General features: G+C 35.1%; 1 protein-coding gene across 1 annotated transcript in view; it reads right to left on the reverse strand.

The window, feature by feature from the left end:
* Nucleotides 1-17,835, reverse strand: part of shot (dystonin-like protein short stop) — a 156,196-nt gene extending 138,361 nt beyond the window's left edge. Inside the window, exons 1-2 of the mRNA XM_089834673.1 lie at nt 16,556-17,835; nt 9,795-9,856 (exon numbers count right to left, since the gene is read on the reverse strand). Of these exons, the coding sequence (XP_089690799.1) occupies nt 9,795-9,856; nt 16,556-16,673 (180 nt within the window). The 5' untranslated portion in view covers nt 16,674-17,835. The remainder of the gene's footprint in view (nt 1-9,794; nt 9,857-16,555) is intronic.
* Between the last annotated feature and the right edge of the window lie 452 nt (nt 17,836-18,287).

Genomic DNA, 18,287 nt, shown 5'->3' on the forward strand with positions numbered 1-18,287 from the left:
TTACAGGGATGATCGAATAACCTTTGAACTTAATAGAATATATTTCATTGTAAATGCGCTAACTCATAATAAATCGGAAAAATTTAGTTTGTGGGCATGAAATTCAGTGAATTAACTATGAGAAGTCCGAAATGGTTTTGTTTTCGTGTAAAGCAATTAAATAAGCTATTAAATTACCTTGTAGTCACGTAAATTGGCCATATGTCTAATCAGCGCCACTAGCGGATGGTCTGAAAACTACTCCCATAGAGACTAGGTATATATTTAAGAGGGTTTGCAGAATTTCCGTCAGATGGCGAGGCGTTCGAGCCACCTGGCTGTGATTCTGTAAACCCTCTTAAATATACCTAGTCTCTATGGGAGTAGTTCTCAGACCATCCGCTAGTGGCGCTGATTAGACATATGGCCAATTAAATGAAAAGATTGGGAAATTATTCTGTGAACAAGAAAACCCATTTAAGCTAGGAAATTATTTTGTAAGCAAGAAAGCCCATGGAATAATTTAGGAAATTATTTTGTGAGCAAGAAAACAAATGGAATAGTTTAGGAAATTATTTTGTGAGCAAGAAAACCCAAGGAATAATTTAGGAAATTATTTTGTGAGCAAGAAAACCCATGGAATAATTTAGGAAACTGTTTTGTGGGCAAGAAAACCCATGGAATAATTTAGGAAACTGTTTTGTGGGCAAGAAAATCCGTGGAATACGCTTGAAAATTATTTTGTTGACAAAGAAACCTATGACATAAGCTAGAAAATATTTTTGTTCTGACAGAACCCATTGAAAATCATGAAAATTATTTTGAAACAGGAAAACCTTCAAATAAACTGATTAATTCTGTTTGTGAATAAAAAATATATCAATAGTGCAATGGACCCCAAACCTGCAATTTTCGTCTTTGGAGATAAGCCCTGAAATCTGGAATAAAACAAGATAGTTTTCACGATGCTCGAACATCCCTTGAAAATACCCTCACCAAAAAGTAGGGCAACAATTTGTCCATCATTTTTTGGGTAAAATAAGGGAGAGTCTTAAGTAATCTGGCGCACCAGCAAGCTGAGCTCTCATCATGATAATCTGGCAAAATGCAAACCATAAATCAAAACGGGCCTGGGTATCATGCGGAGAAGAGAGAGGTCCGCTTTCTACAGGGGTGTCATTCACCCAAAGCACGCTGCACCATCCGTGCTTACGTGGAGATATACCATATAACATTCCAACGGGTCCACAAAAAAAGCGTATTTTTTTTTGAAAGAATTTCTATATAGGAAGTGGCGTACTAGTACTTTTATTCGGCGCTGACATCGACCGACAGGACGTCGAGATTTCTCGAGTGTTTTTCCGTAACGTTAACCATGCGCGGGGCTTTTCTCATATTCGTTTTTTTCAGGAGCTTATGGTTTCTTCAACTCTTAACAAAATTTTTCTAAGAACTTTTCTTAGATGCCAATCTCTCTGGTTAATTAAAAATTTTGAGACGCCGGTGACGTTCGTAAGCGGTTTGTCTGATACACGCGGCTCATTTGATTGCAGGGCGTTTCCATAAGTAAATAATAAAATGAACTTGATTTGGAAATTAAATAATTATATAACAGAACATGATTTGATGTTGATGCATGGAGCCTGTATTACAGACTCCGCGGTTGATGTTGTCGTTAGAGGTCAACGGGGTCAAATATTTCTTAATTAAAATTCAATTTTTTCAGTAAGATTTTTTCATAAATTTTTCCCATCAACAAGGGTCCAATTTTCACGCATAATATTCCCATCTTAAGGACTCAAAGTTACCCATAAAAATTCCCAACTAAAGGACTCAAAGTTACCCATAAAAATTCCCATCTAAAGGACTCAAAGTTACACATAAAAATTCCCATCAAAAGAGCTCAAATGTTCCTATAAAATATTGCCTTCAAAATGGCTCAAATTTTTTATTAGATTCAAATCAAAAGTGCTGAAATTTTCCCATAAGATTCCCATCAAAAGGGCTCAAATATTGCTATAAAATATTCGTTTCAAAATGGCTCAAATTTTCTATTAGATTCAAATCAAAAGTGCTGAAATTTTCCCATAAGATTCCCATCAAAAGGGCTCAAGAGTTCCCCTAAAAAATCCCATTTAAAGGCTTCAAATTTTCCCATAAATATTACCACCATCAAATGGCCTCAACCTTTCCCATAAGATTCATATTAAAAAGGCTCAAAATTTCCCGTAAAATATTCCCATCAAAAGGACTCAAAATTCCCCGTAAAATATTCCCATCAAAGGACTCAAAATTCCCCTGTCCTAAAAAATAAATCTAAGCTACATGGCTATAATTTCCAAATGAATTCAACTTCACACTTGATATGTTCTATTTCTATCAAGTTTAAGATGAAGGGGTCAAACAACGTGTCACTGCACCCCAAAAAAACACAAACACAAGGTCTTCGTTGACCGTATGGTCGCGCAAAACCTACGACAAATACTGGCGTATTATAGGCAGCATCCCTGGGCCAAAAGGAAGCCCAAATTAAATGGAATCAAGGTAAAGGGGGTATTTTTCCGATCACGAAGATCATGTGTGCCTACACATTGGAGGGCGTTACCCGCGATAGACCCACTAAAACGCGCCAAAGACCTGAACTTATAAGGTAGCGCCGATGGTGACGTGACGTCACAACGAAAAGTTATCCACCACAAAATGTAAGTATAACTTTGAACGAGTATCTGTTGTAGCTATAGAAGAACGAGATAAAAACATTCTACGTAGCACACCCTAGCGCTGGATGTCCGTGGGCGACAAATAAAAAGAAACAGTAGGTCATTCCTAAACGATGGAATTTTATACCGAACATTAGAAGTAACACGATACCAATTAAGTACTCTTTTTACAAACGTTTTAGTTTAGACTGACGAGTTTTCGTTACTTCTTTACTGAAACAGTTATTAGAGATATCTCCCATTGATTAACTACTAAACAATTGCTTTTTCTGCGGTTTTTGGAAAATAGGACGATTTAAGGACCAAACACAGATTTCAGGGTAGATTAAGGACCTTGCAGGAAAATAGGGGCTTTAGGGACCTGGTGGGAGCCCTGCTGTCTATGTACACAATAAACGCTAAATAGTCTTTGGGTCATCCGTATGAAAAATCTGTATGGCGAAGTTTTTACATCTTTCCCTTTCAAAAACGATGCTTGACCTAGGGTTAATCATAAACTTCTTAACAGGCTCTCTGTATCAAGTGTTTTTTTAGAAACAAATTTTTTCCAAGTTTTAAATTTCAATAAAATTATGCTTAGTTAGGGGTTAATCATACAGCTAGAATGTAAGGGCATTCTTAAACAGTTTAATGGTGAGGAGTTCGCGGACCCCACCTCGAGAATAACTCAACCAAACCACTTCTAATGAACCTTTCACCTATAGTGCTACTGATTTCAATCATACAGTTTAATCAAATTCGGAAATTAACAAATTGTGAATGTGCATAAAGGACAAACAAACAAGCATGCAAACAAACAATTTCCCCCAAAATATAGAAGTAATGGGCAGTCGTACAATTAAAAAGCATTTGAACTTGATTGAATGACATATTAGGCTTTCATATAAAATTACTTTTACCCCTGACAATGAATCCACGTGACATTTCTCGATTGTTATACTTATAATAACCACGTTACTTATTTTATAAGCAAAGAGAAGAAAAATGTTCGGTAAACCATTCACCAAAACTTTCCTTAAAGGTAGTCTACCCTTGGACGGGTAGGTGTGTGCTACCAGAGACTTTAAGAGGAGACCACCTGTTAGTTGTTGTGTCCGAAGAAGGGGTCAAGGTACCCGAAAAACCAATCATTTTAATGGAAATCATAAAAAAATTAATGTAAATAACTTCAACAAGGTCTTACAATATGAAGAACTACATATTCTATTATCAAATTATCGAATCTTTTTTCAATGAATTTTTATTCGAGTTTTCTTTTTCTTCTTAACTATAAAAGGTACGAGTATTTCTTACGATACGACCTTGTTTTTCCGGGAAATCTCTTTAAATTTGTTTCGTCTGATTTGTAAAGTAAGCAAGGACGAATATTGTGGTTTTTCTTTTTTTTAAACTAGCGTTATTATATTAAAATAAATCGAACCATATTTAGAGGTCATCATATTTTTCGTATTGATGTATACAGAGGAAGAAGAAAAATAAAAGAGAACGAAGTCGCCTACGTTTTTACTTTAATATAAAAATTCAGAACAAAGTTATATGATATCTACCTTGAGAACGTATTTGAACAACTAATAATATAGTATTTGAGAGTATTGGTTGAATGATTTTTCAATGTGATTTATAATTTTTGGGTAAACTAAATATACAGGGTGTTAGGACTAAAATACAGCGAGTTCTTCATGCGATTTTGAGTCGAAAATGTTCTGTGAGATTTGTGTAACTATACTATTATAATACATACAAGGTGTAAGGACCAAAAAACAGTGTGTTCTTTGTGCGATTTTGAGTCAAAAACGTTCGATGACATATTCCCGTCCGGGTCACTGTTTTCAAGTAAAGATTGGAATCTTTTATGAATTACCCCTTAAAGTTAAGTAAAAAAAACCCTCTGATACAATGCTAATTCAATTAAGGGGTCACACGTGAATCACTTCAATCATAACAGCAAAATGTTATAGAACATTTTCGACTCTAAAAAAGCCCAACACCCTGTATAACAAACCCTTTTATAGAGTAGTAATGATTGGGGAGGAGCTACGGCGACGTGACATCAACATTGGTATAGTCTAAATTGTATGGCCTGAGCTAGCTGACGATTCCAATATGGCAGCCAAAACAGAGGTAAGAGATAGGAGGGTGTGACGTAGTTCGCGTAGTTCATAGTAGCAGAATATATAACACAACGGAGAGCATCAACTGTCACTAGAATTTTTACAGTTAATTTTTTTTCTTCCCAACTAAATACATATTTTTGAAATTCATTTTCTGGAAGCGTCAAAAAATATGAAGAAAAAAATACCGCTACAATTTTACAAACAACCTTGCCTGGTAGTTGGTACTGTACAACCTACGTAATATAACGTTTTGTATAGCGCGCGCTAAACTTTGAAAAGAATTCTCAAGGAGGCAGATCCCAGATTTGGGAAACTGGCGTTAAGATGCCCACATAATTATACACTTTCAAACACCACCATACACAAAGATTAGCTCCTTTCAAGAGCTTTTACTTTCGTTTCTTTTTTCAGGGACGAAGCTAAACCCAGAAGCCTCTTAACTGAAGTAAGCAAAGTGTTTTTCCCTGAAATTTCCAAGTGCTTTTTAGTTGAAGCAAGTTAAGCAACACCTTCATAGCAAACTTTCTCGAGCCTCAGATATTTACCCGATTTTCCTGAATTTTAGAAAAGTTATAAATTTCCCCGAGTTTTCTCTGAACGTTTAGTACCCAGATTTGTATAAATCTTAAGTGGGATTCTCAATATGGGGCTCAGTGGGACTGACGAAGCCTGTGAGTTTAGAAGTCGGTCTGACTGCCCAATAACTGTACCATGCACTGAAAGAATCATTGCGCATGGCTCCCCCTCCCGTGATCTTAGATTTTAAAACTCGCTCGGTTTTGCAGTCCATCTTCTTATTTAGTCTGAACTAAGCCTTTGACAGCTCCTCACCAGGCTTTACGAGAATCTATGACGTTTCACCTACGTCACTTCATGACAAGCTCTCAGTAACCAGTGACAAACTCATCGAACATGTCTTATGAACTTTTGCTATTAGCCGTAATCAAACTAAAAATAATATCTCTTTCCTAAATATTTACATCAAGTTACGCACTTCCGTATGGAATTATGACGTCGACAACAAGAATCCATCGAATGGAATTTAACCTAGAAATGAGATAAAGGCGTCCATATTCTTTCGCCCATCAGACTTAAGTCACTAATTTGGCAAGCATTTCGAAGCTTAGAAAAAAATTATTCAGTCAGAAGAACTGAACACAGAGGTGGTGGTGGTGGTGGGAATTTTTGGCACACTGTTTTAAAACATTGGAGTACAGATCACCGAAGTTGTTTTTGGCTACGACTAAGTAGTCCCTAGTGCCAGATTAAATGCTCTTTCTCTAAATCTCTCTTCCCAAGTTCAGACCCAAACAATACCGCCGCAATTAGCTTTTTCTCTATCAAATGAATCGATATTTCTTTATAAACTAATTTTCAAATGAAGCATTCAATTGCTTTAAGGAAGTTTGGGAAGCTCATCTTTTTAGAGTCTGGGCACAACGAAAGCAAAAATATTAAATTTCTAAAGAAAAAATGAAATGACCTTCGTAATATTGTTGTTCGAAACTTAATATTGACACGAAAATAAGGGCCTATACACTAAGAATATTAAATAACCAATTCAACAACTCGCGTTCCATTATAGAACTTTCGAATAAAAATTTGAACAATAGATTTTTGAATCGCTATTGTTAGGAATGAAGTTCATGGAATCAATCAAAATATTGCAAGAAGAATTTCTAACAGTGAAAAATATCTGAAGTGGTATATCAGATATTTAATGATCTTCTAACTTCGTAAGGTCATTGCCAACAAAGCACATATTCTCGTCATTACAATTTCAAAGATGACTACAGCTGTTGGCTCTGATCACCAAACTGTATAGCATTCAATTAATAGATTGAGTTAAGTAGTTAGGTTAGGCTAATTTTCTCTGATTATGTATATGAGTATCAAAGGGGAAACGGACCTTATGCTTTGAACAAATTCTGCATTTAATTAAATTAATAATAATTAGTTAAGCCCTACTACCTAGGTGTTCGAAGCAACTGAAAATTGGGATGAGTTTCCAATGGAGACACTAAAGGCCTTTTGAGACGATACAATTTTTTGAATAATTTATATGAGTCAACTTGAGTTGAGTAAACTAGTTGGGTCGTGATAGTGAACAGAAGTTGGACCGGTTGAATCACCAAATTATAAATTGATCACTGACCAAGTTTTGCTGACTCGACTTTTTGACCCATCTAATTGAATCAAACGTTTTATCGTCTAAGATTTTGGGTTCACCCTATAAATGTAATATGCACAATATTTTTTTATGTAGAAATTGTTTAACAGCTCAATTTCAATAAAACTATGCTTAATTAGAGGTTATTAATGTTACTGGTCTAGAATGGGGCTAAGGGTTAGTTTCTGTCTCAACCTTGAGAAGAATTCAACCAAACCACTTCTAAATTAACCTTTCTCCAGCGTTACTGATATCAACAATGCTTTTTGGACAAATCATATTTGGAAATCAACTAATTGTTACCGCGCATAAAGAACTAAACAACTAACAACTTTCTCAAAAAGATAAATAGACGAACAACTTGTTTTTTACCAATGCTAAATTATTCGCTTCCCCAGGGCCAATATTCAACAGAAGGAAAAACGTTTCACATAATCGAACTCTCCGGCAAACACCAATTTAAAATTAGCCGCACCACTTGACAAATTATTTGAAATATAAAAGGAAAACTTTTTTAAAAACAAAATACCACCACCAAGTACATAAAGAAAAACCGTCAGATTGGAAATAAAGATACAAGTTAAATAAAAACGACGGGTGGGTGTCAAAAAGTTAAAGACCCATCGCGAAATAAACCGAAGAAGCTCCGCTCCAGCCAGCGTGTTCTTGTTATAACCAAATAAATGATAGTAACACAAGCATCTTCGCGATAAAACTAACTATTATACTTGTAAAATATTTTTCACCATTTCATTTGAGAGGGGCTACTTTATCAAACTGTTCAATTTTGATCCGAGTGGGTGCGAGATTCGTTTCGTATTAAAAAGAGTTGATATAGAAGAGTATGCCAGTCTAGGGTTCATACAACCTTTGGAAAACTGATTTCCCTGATATTTCCAGGTTTTTTCACATATATTTCCTTGCAAGGCCACCTAGATAAACTGCAGGAGGGTCTTTTTGGAGTAATAACTACGAGTCTGGTTTTGTTTACACATGCCTTACATATTTCCCTGAATTTTACTAAAATTTGCAAATTTCCCTGAGTAGTCAACAATTTATTTCCCTGATATTTCCAGGATTATAGGCTTCCCAGGTTTGTATGAGCCCTGTGTTCAATAAATAGTCTTTGAGTGGCTTATTCGGCATTGCCAATGTAAAAAATCAATGCTTTGTACTGAATTTTCTGGGTTTCTCTACTGGTTAAGATTCATTTATACTATTAATTAAAAAAATACTCCATTATTTATTTTCAAATTCTACTGACAACTAGCCAATGTGAGTTCGCAAATACAGGGTCGTGTGTTCTATGGATGATTTTGAGTGCAAAATGTTCTATGACCTTTTTTCCTTAGAGACACCGTTAGGCTAAATCACTATACATAGTTTTCAGGCTACACAAGTTGGAGTAGAGGCTATAGTGCAGACTAAATGTAGCTTGGAATAAATCCACCTAGCCTGAAAACTATGTATTGAATTACAATGCAAACGTTTTTTTTACCTAATCAATCATCGAAAGGGGATGATAATGATACTCTATCTTATTTACTCTTGATAGTATTTGAAGTTTACATTCTATAACAGTCTTGAAAATCAATCAAATTATCATAGAAAACACGTTTTAATCGTGATAAGTGGGCCACTTACTAAGGTTGCGATAGTTTTAACTGCCCACTCAAGGAAAAGAAAGTACGTACTGGACGTTGTTGGTCCCTTAAAATAAACCCTCTATTGTTTGAATCTTACCAAGAAAAATTGAAGATTTGCTTTAGAGTTAAGTAAAAGTTACCTACGCGTTTTCTTTTTCTAACGATAACACTCTTATTTTACGATAAAAAATGTTTTTAGCAAAAACCCACACGAATTTAAAATATTTGTAGAACACACTATTTCGATTTTTAAAAAAAAAGTTACATAATTTAACCCAGGTTTGTGTGTGTGAGTGTGTGACACAGTTTGGTTAAAATATGCACATAACCCCCCTACGTTTGTTTTCAAGTAGTAACAATAAAAATTATACGAATCTTCGAATGTCATATAAGTTTCAAGGGGTTTTTACTTTCTAGGGAAAGTATCAAGAGATTTTTCTGTGAAATGTTTGTTTGTTCTTGAGATTTGCAAGGGGTTTTCTTGGAAATAATAGGGTTTTTCTAACATTACGATTTTGTGAGAAATCTAAAGATTTGTTCTGAAACGTTTATGGGTTTTAGTGAAATTTCATTGTTTATCTACGAAATATCAACGTTTATCTACGAAATTTCAAAGTTTGTCTACGAAATTTCAACGTTTATCTACGAAATTTCAACGTTTATCTACGAAATTTCAACGTTTATCTACGAAATTTCAAAGTTCATCTACGAAATTTCGGGTTTTATGAAATTTCAATGTTTAACTATGAAATTTCAAGGTTAATCCACGAAATTTCAACGTTTATCCACGAAATTTCAACGTTTATCCACGAAATTTCAACGTTTATCCACGAAATTTCAAGGTTTATCTAGTAAATTTCAATATTTAACTGAAATTCCAATGTTTACCTACGAAATTTAAACGTTTATCTACGAAATTCCAATGTTATCCACGAAATTTTATGGTTTACCAGGGTTTACCTATAAAATTTCAATGTTTACCTACGATATTTTAAGGGTGTTTTTTCTCGGTTTTTTTTCGTAAATATCTTTACTAAATTTTGGAAATCCTTCTGAACCTTATGTTTTACCCTCTTAACAAAATTTTCAACCATCACACAAAATAACCATTCAACCAATTATATAAAAACTAATCACATTTAAGACCATAAAAAAACTTCCTTACCTTTTTCAGATGTTTATTGACCCATTTGGTGAAGGTCTTCTTTTGAATGGCATCCCGCTCATCTGGAGAAATTTTAAAAAGACGACACCACATCAGTAATTAATTCCAAAAAGATTTCACGCATTAATTAACAAAAAACAATAAAAAATAAATTATTCTAAAACATTTGAAATCGACGAGCTACGCTATGCCTTGGTCTCAGTTAGACACAGAGCAAGAGCTAAATCTAATGACCAAAAAGTTCTATAGCAAACTGCTACAGAAATTTAATGAAGATGGCATTTTTCGAGTTCAAAAATATCTTGTTTTAGCAATAGAAAAAAAATGCCCCTAAACATGAACCTATTACAGGGGGGATTTTACAAGGGTTGTATTCGCACTTGAAATATACCTATCCCACTTCGTTCTGAGAATAAAAAAAATAGTAAAAAAATGGTCAGAAATTCAAAATTAAGTTCCCAATTTATTTTAAAATAAAAAAAGAAAACCAGGATAATATAATTTCGAATCGATAACAAGGGGTAAAATTATTGTAAAAACGGGTTATATAACGAGAATGTAATAAATTCTTATATTCATAACCCGGGGGCTTTTAACAGTCCCATAAAATAATTATACAATGACGTCAGATGTAGTTTTTATTATAGTAAAAGAGGTACTTAAATGGCTGAAAAGTACGAATATTTTGAGAACTTGTTTCGTTTGTAAAGTATGGATTTAAAAGATGTAATGTGTGACCGAGGGGCTAATCACTGTTAGATGGATTATGTATAATAATTTTAGCACTGTCAAGGGCAGGCTTTTAAATATTACGCTTTATCCTTTTAGTACAGTCAAAGATACAGCTGTGTACATCGACTACACAGAGTGACCGGCCCCTCGGGCTTGGACGAATGCAGAGTACATTTTGAATGGATTACTGCAATGTTTTGAGATTTGAAAATTGTGTTTTGCAACATTTTCAAATCAACATTGAAATTTCATTAAGCCTATTATTGGCCTGCAAATAATTATTCTCACTGTCTCTAGGCTATAAAATCATATTTTCACCACCACATTTAAATTATCGTATAGGGCAAACCCAAATATGGAAATTGATTGAAATTCAAATAACAGAAAACACGTGGAAGTGTCCTATATTATATGATATGGCAATAGATGTCAATAAAACCTTTGGGAAACATTGGGTTACTGCTGAAGTTCATTGTCCGGACGTATTGGTTGAACAAATTCATTCGATTTTCGATTAATGTGAACGGGGATTGTTTAGATAAAATAAGGCATACCTATAAAAACCGGGCTGGGTTTTTATTTTCTCGGGGTATAAAGTAATGGCACGTTGTGTTAACTACGCATAGAGAGTAATATAGTCGAAGGCGGGAATGTGCCATTACTCAATAATATTTTGAAGGGGTGGCTGGATTTCCCGAAAAAGATGTGAAAATGCCGCCGGCCCATGCAAAAATTAAATGTTTTATTTTTTTTTTCACGCAAGCCCCCTATGCTTACGTAGTTTTGATCGGGATATGCTTGGCCAGTTTTTCCTTTGGTTTTAGAAGGTTGTAAATTTACGTGGGCTTTCATGTACGAATCGTTATAAAATTTGAAGCCTCCTGATTTCATGTGTAAGTAAATTACCGACGCGGGAAAAAAATTCCACGCCCCATAAAGTGCCATCAAAATAAATATGGTTCAAGGAAACATTCACTGTCGTATAGCTCAACGTCACGGAATTGTTTGTTTAAAAGTCAATTTTGGACTAAATGTTTAGTTTTTTCTGAACTATTGTTATTATTAAATTCATTCTCCCTGTAATACTAATAGATTTAACAAATAATTCATTCACCCTGAAATAATTTTAACCAATAATTTATTCTCCCTGGACTAATTTTAAACAATAATTCGTTAGCCCTGAAATAATCTTAACCAATAATTCGTTTAAGCCCTGAAATAATTTCATTTAACCAATAATTCATTATCCGTGAAATAATTTTAACTAATAATTCTTTATTATAAATTAAATTTACTAAATGGAGAGAATTTCAAGATTATTTTTACTCGGCAGGAATTAACGGTATATAACCATTGAACAGAATTCCATTGGAACGAAATTCCATTGGACCGAAATAAAAAATAAGTTGTTCTAATTGACCGAAGCTAGCCGGCTGTTCCCAATGGACCTAATTCCCATTGAGCAGACTTGCCATTCCTGTTGGACAGAAGTCTCGTTGGAGCGAATTTCCCATTGGCGCGATTTCGCATTTTATCCTATTCCCATTGAGCAGACTTCCCATTCCTGTTGGAGAGAAGTCTCGTTGGAGCGAATTTCCCATTGGTGCGATTTCGCATTTTATAATGCTATATTAATTAAGGTCGTTGAAAAATAAACATGGGCCTTTTCCAAAATATTCTTATTTTCTAGGTTGGCCTAGGGTTAGGTTAGGTTAGCTTTGGTTTGGTTAGGTTTGGTTTGGTTTGGTTTGGTTTGGTTTGGTTTGGTTAGGTTAGGTTAGGTTAGGTTAGGTTAGGTTAGGTTTGGTTAGGTTAGGTTTGGTTAGGTTAGGTTTGGTTAGGTTAGGTTAGGTTAGGTTAGGTTAGGTTAGGTTAGGTTAGGTTAGGTTAGGTTAGGTTTGGTTAGGTTTGGTTTGGTTAGGTTTGGTTAGGTTAGGTTTGGTTAGGTTTGGTTAGGTTTGGTTTGGTTTGGTTTGGTTTGGTTTGGTTTGGTTTGGTTTGGTTTGGTTAGGTTAGGTTAGGTTAGGTTTGGTTTGGTTTGGTTAGGTTAGGTTAGGTTAGGTTTGGTTAGGTTAGGTTAGGTTAGGTTTGGTTAGGTTTGGTTAGGTTTGGTTAGGTTTGGTTTGGTTTGGTTTGGTTTGGTTAGGTTAGGTTAGGTTAGGTTAGGTTCGGTGTGTGGAATCGGATATAGACGAATTCATTTATTCCATAAGCCGGAATCGTCGTTAACAGCAGCTTCAAGCTTGGGCCAAAAAGCGACGCCAGTCATCGTTCACTACCTCTAGCGTTGGCTCTTGGCAGAACGAGAATGGCTGCTTGCCCCATGTACGGTTGGATTCTCTTTTTGTACTTAATGATTTCATTCACATGACCAATCTGTCGAATGGGACTTTCGGCCGAATGGGATTTCTGTCGAATGGGATTTCCGACCGAATGGGATTTCTGTCGAATGGGATTTCCGACCGAATGGGATTTCGGTCGCATGGGATTTCTGTCGAATGGGATTTCTGTCGAATGGGATTTTCGGCCGAATGGGATTTCTGTCGAATGGGATTTTCGGCCGAATGGGATTTCTGTCGAATGAAATTCTGCCCAACGGATTCTATCCAATGGGATATAAGCGAATTAACGTCACTCACGAGTCATGAACAAATTTCATGGAATATTTTACACGATTATAAAAAATCTCCTATGCTATTTGTAGAGGACCTATTTATGACCACGGGGTGTTTGACCTGGGGTCAATCAGTTCTACTAAAGATTGTAAAGAAAGTGTGTTATTGAAAGCTCTTACTAAAGCGAGAAAAAACATCCCATCCTTTACAAATAACGAATGGGTCAAATATATCTTAACAAAGTTTAGGGGTGTGGAGTTAGGTATGTTTTATAGGGTTCGATATTTTTAGGTACAAACATAAAATGAACTACAGAAGTACATAAGCTAAAGTAAATTATGTAATTTTTCACGATACTGAATTTCATGGATTAATTTGGGGCAAAGTCCATGGATTAATTTGGGGCAAATTTCATGGATTAATTTGGGGCAAATTTCATGGATTAATTTGGGGCAAATTTCATGGATTAATTTGGGGCAAATTTCATGGATTAATTTGGGGCAAATTTCATGGATTAATTTGGGGCAAATTTCATGGATTAATTTGGGGCAAATTTCATGGATTAATTTGTGGCAAATTTCATGGATTAATTTGTGGCAAATTTCATGGATTAATTTGGGGCAAATTTCATGGATTAATTTGGGGCAAATTTCATGGATTAATTTGGGGCAAATTTCATGGATTAATTTGGGGCAAATTTCATGGATTAATTTGTGGCAAATTTCATGGATTAATTTGTGGCAAATTTCATGGATTAATTTGGGGCAAATTTCATGGATTAATTTGTGGCAAATTTCATGGATTAATTTGTGGCAAATTTCATGGATTAATTTGGGGCAAATTTCATGGATTAATTTGGGGCAAATTTCATGGATTAATTTGTGGCAAATTTCATGGATTAATTTGTGGCAAATTTCATGGATTAATTTGTGGCAAATTTCATGGATTAATTTGTGGCAAATTTCATGGATTAATTTGTGGCAAATTTCATGGATTAATTTGTGGCAAATTTCATGGATTAATTTAGGCCAAAGTTCATGGATTAATTTCGGCAAAATATTAATTAGAGGCACGTAATAAAAAATAATTCCCTAATACCCAGAATAGGGCATTAAACTTTTTTTAAAAAAAGCATGACATGAGCTGCGCTAAAGCGTATCGCTTGGAAGAGCCCCTATAATCAAAATGTACGTACATCATCGGTGGCTGAAATTTAATATTCAAATTATTATGTTTTGATAAAAAGAGCCGGGTAACTGTACAAAAAAAGTGGGCGGAAACGGGATAACGTAAAAGCGTTTACCCGCGTCACTAGAGATATTATTATATTCAAAACTTCCCAACACGAACTGTGTCTGTGTGTGTGTGTTTAGATTCAATTTTAAACGTTGTCAGAAGTGCGTAAGATAATGTTAATATTTTACCATGACAAGATGAAGGAAGCCTAATTTATTTTATGTATTTACTAATTGTAGGTTGGTTATTTAAATTTACCGACATATATTCGAAATTTCTCAACTAAGTTTGTTTAGGTTCAATTTTTGTTAATGTATTCAGTAATTTTTAAATTAGTTATATAAAGCTCCCTAAATTATTCCTGACATATCATATCAATTTCTCAAATACCGTGACTTCATCCGTTATTTACATTCCATGACTTTTCAGTGACTTTATCAATTATTGAAATTCCATGACTTTTCAGTGACTTTATCAATTATTGAAATTCCATGACTTTCCAGTGACTATCAATTATTGAAATTCCATGACTTTCCAGTGACTTTATCAATTATTGAAATTCCATGACTTTCCAGTGACTTTATCAATTATTGAAATTCCATGACTTTTCAGTGACTTTATCAATTATTGAAATTCCATGACTTTCCAGTGACTTTATCAATTATTGAAATTCCATGACTTTCCAGTGACTTTATCAATTATTGAAATTCCATGACTTTCCAGTGACTTTTTCAATTATTGAAATTCCATCAAGTGACTTTTTCAATTATTGAAATTCCAGGACTTTCAGTGACCTTTCAACGATTATTTTTACAAAATATAGTCGATTTTACTCGTTTAATTTTAAACATTTATTAATGTCCCTGAGTTTTCGAGGAATTTCATTTCTACTTTAAAAATTATCCATTTTTAAAGTGACATTTCAAGCATATTCAAACTCGGGGATTTTTGAGTTTCTTAAAAATATCCTGAACTTCTTCCTATCTTAATTAAAAGACCTGGAATTTCAAATTATCCATCTTTAAGTGACATTTATAATACACTAAAATATCCTGGACTTCTTCCTGGCTAAATAGAAACTCCCGGACTTTTCCAGGACATTTGACAACCGTGTCAACAATACCCCACCATAAAATCCTTCAGAGAAGACAGAAAATAAAACTAATATAATCCAAATACATAAAAGAAAGCTTAAAAAAAAGAAAACTAACTAATTAAAATTTGAATACCCGATTATTAACTTCAAATCACGGACTTCTTAACGCTAAATATACTCGGAAACGCGAGATATCCGTCCGTAGAAGGCGAAAAAAAAGAAAAAGAAGAGAATCCGTGACTCATAAAATTGAACCGGTACCCAAAATTGGTCAAAGGAAAAATGAATAATAAAAATAATAACGTGTAAAATTCCACCCTTTTTCCCGCCTAATTTGTTCACGCGCCGTTACTCAGACTAGACTTGAATAATTTCACATAATTTCCCGACTTGGATCAATTACTACGCGAATTAATTATTACTTACACTTCTACTCTATTAAAAAATTAACATTTATGATATTATTACGAATTTAGGGCACTAACAAATAGGATTTACATTAAGCCTTTGCAACCTTGAACTATATTTGATAACAATATCTTTTAAATATACTTAATGAGCAGAACGAACATAAGACGCATAATCTTAATCTTATCTAAGGTGTTATAATTTTTTATAAATATTGCTTGGATATAACTTTGTCGTTAGGAAAATTGCATCTGTTTGAATCAAGGTTTGCACTTTGCTGTAGTGTTTAAAATGTTTCATAGATTTCTATAGGTTAATACTTCAAAAGACATTCACCGCAGTTTTTTGAAAGGTTAAACTTGGTTGTAGTTTCAAAACCTTCGTAATGATTTGGGAAAATACCACCTATCCCTATTTATTGTAGCAACCTGCTAGCTGGGAAATCTCTACCGAATTTGGGAAACCAAAACAAAATTATGGAGAAAAAATGGATTCAGAATATTTAACCAATATAGGGGAATAGACACATGTACCTAAAATTTCATTTAGTGACCTACAAACGCTATTTATCGCGGTATTATATATATCACATGTACCGGCGCAAAACACCTAAACTATTATTCAAACCCCTATTTTCCCAAACTGGCTAAATCAATCTAAAATTAAAAATTTACCTTTAAATTTATGCAAAACAAATTCGTATTGTTGCAAACTCGGGTCCTGAGGTTCGCCAGTGGTGCCATTACCATTGGCGGCCGAGTGGTTATTGTTGGTCGTGTAGTATATATCCATTATGGGTCAAAGGGCACACGCCCTTAAGCACCAAACGGGACAAGGGATAACCCTAACGGTGCTCGGGAAAAAAAAAGGCGGGAAATAATAATAACACGCGCGAAAGTCCAATATTTAAAAACAAGTCTAAACTCGAAGAAACCGTTACTGGGGGTTATTAACTTATTCGCTGTCGTCGTGATGGTTAAAAACAGAGGCGAGGACGCGAAAAAACTGACGTCTCAACGAGCCTAATGTTTAGGCCCATTTAGTAGCGGGGACTGCAAAGTCGCCTTTCGCGCCATATGCAAGTAGGAGGGCGCAATTTTTCTTTTTCTCTTTCTTTAAGAGTGGGCGCATTTTGTTGGGAGAAGTCGAAGGCTGGTCGGCATTTTGCTGAGTGACGATTATGACGAGGTCACAAAATGTAATCCCGACGCACGCTCTTCCAGGAAACGGGCAGCGCTGCTGAGTTTCAACTTTCTTTAAGAATCAAGGCACTTCCTATCACAGAACGGACGTTCGCGTTTTCCCGCTCGAAATACGCAAATTCTGGCAAATTCCTTTTTAGGAGACAATATTCTGGTTTTTTTCCCGCGAAAGACAGCGAGCCACGTGCGTTTGCGATATTCCTCGATTTCACTTTCCACTCAAAATAAAAAACTTTGGGGGTTGATATTCGCCCCCCTTTTTACTGCTACTACTACAACTCGGGGACGGCACAATCAGGTGCGCGAGCGCCTTTTGTCCTGTCGTTAATATTTTTCCTCTCAGAACATTTCCATATGCGGCTCCACTCTCGTATTTTAAGCCTTATTTTAAAATTAGGCGGGTTACGGTGGCCCTTACGACTAAATTAATTATATTATATATTAGTTTATACTTAATTTCGATTAGTTTTTACGTTGTATTTGAAGCCCGGTACTTGTTATAAAAGGCCCGACTCGAGAACTAAGTTTAACTGCCGGCGTACGCAACTTTCCGGGCAGGCGCCATGGAGGAAAACTTTTTTACATAGTAGAGTGGAAAGTACTACGGTACGATTATTTCCAGCCCCTTTATTTCCCCTCACTTCGGGCGGAAGTAGGGCACGTCCCACTATTTATGGGGGGAGACCTAAAGGTCTACACTTGGGTGAGGAGGGTTGATCTCTAAGAGACTCTAGAGAGACATCGCAAAATAGTAGAGATATTTCTTGAATTGGGTTTTCGCGAGTTCTCACTTAAGGACCTACCAACAAAGCTGCTATATTTTACGCTTTTGTTTTTCGAATTTTGTATTAATTTCGTTATCGTATTTTTGCTTTTGTTTTGGTTTCGAGTTTAATCACGTGGTTTTTATCGGCGATAAATATCACTATTGTTTTTAAGTTTTGGTCTAGTTCTATATAGAGTAGTGTCGGTAGAGAGGGGAGTAGACTGTGTATCCCTCCCTCTAGGCGCGCTTTTGTAAGAGAGGATACTGTACGCGCCTGGTAGGGGGGACGACACTGAGCTAAGAGATAGAAGGGTATGACGTTTGCATACGTAGAACTGACATTACTCTATAATTACTGTTGATTTCATGGAAAATTCTTTTAAAATGACAATATAGATCATAACAAGGTTGCATACATAATTTTGATAAAATTAAATA

Source organism: Phalangium opilio, unplaced genomic scaffold (assembly GCF_054372755.1).
Source record: "Phalangium opilio isolate 3A_F unplaced genomic scaffold, DU_Popi_V2 ptg000003l_1, whole genome shotgun sequence".
NCBI classification, from domain to species: Eukaryota; Metazoa; Arthropoda; class Arachnida; order Opiliones; family Phalangiidae; genus Phalangium; species Phalangium opilio.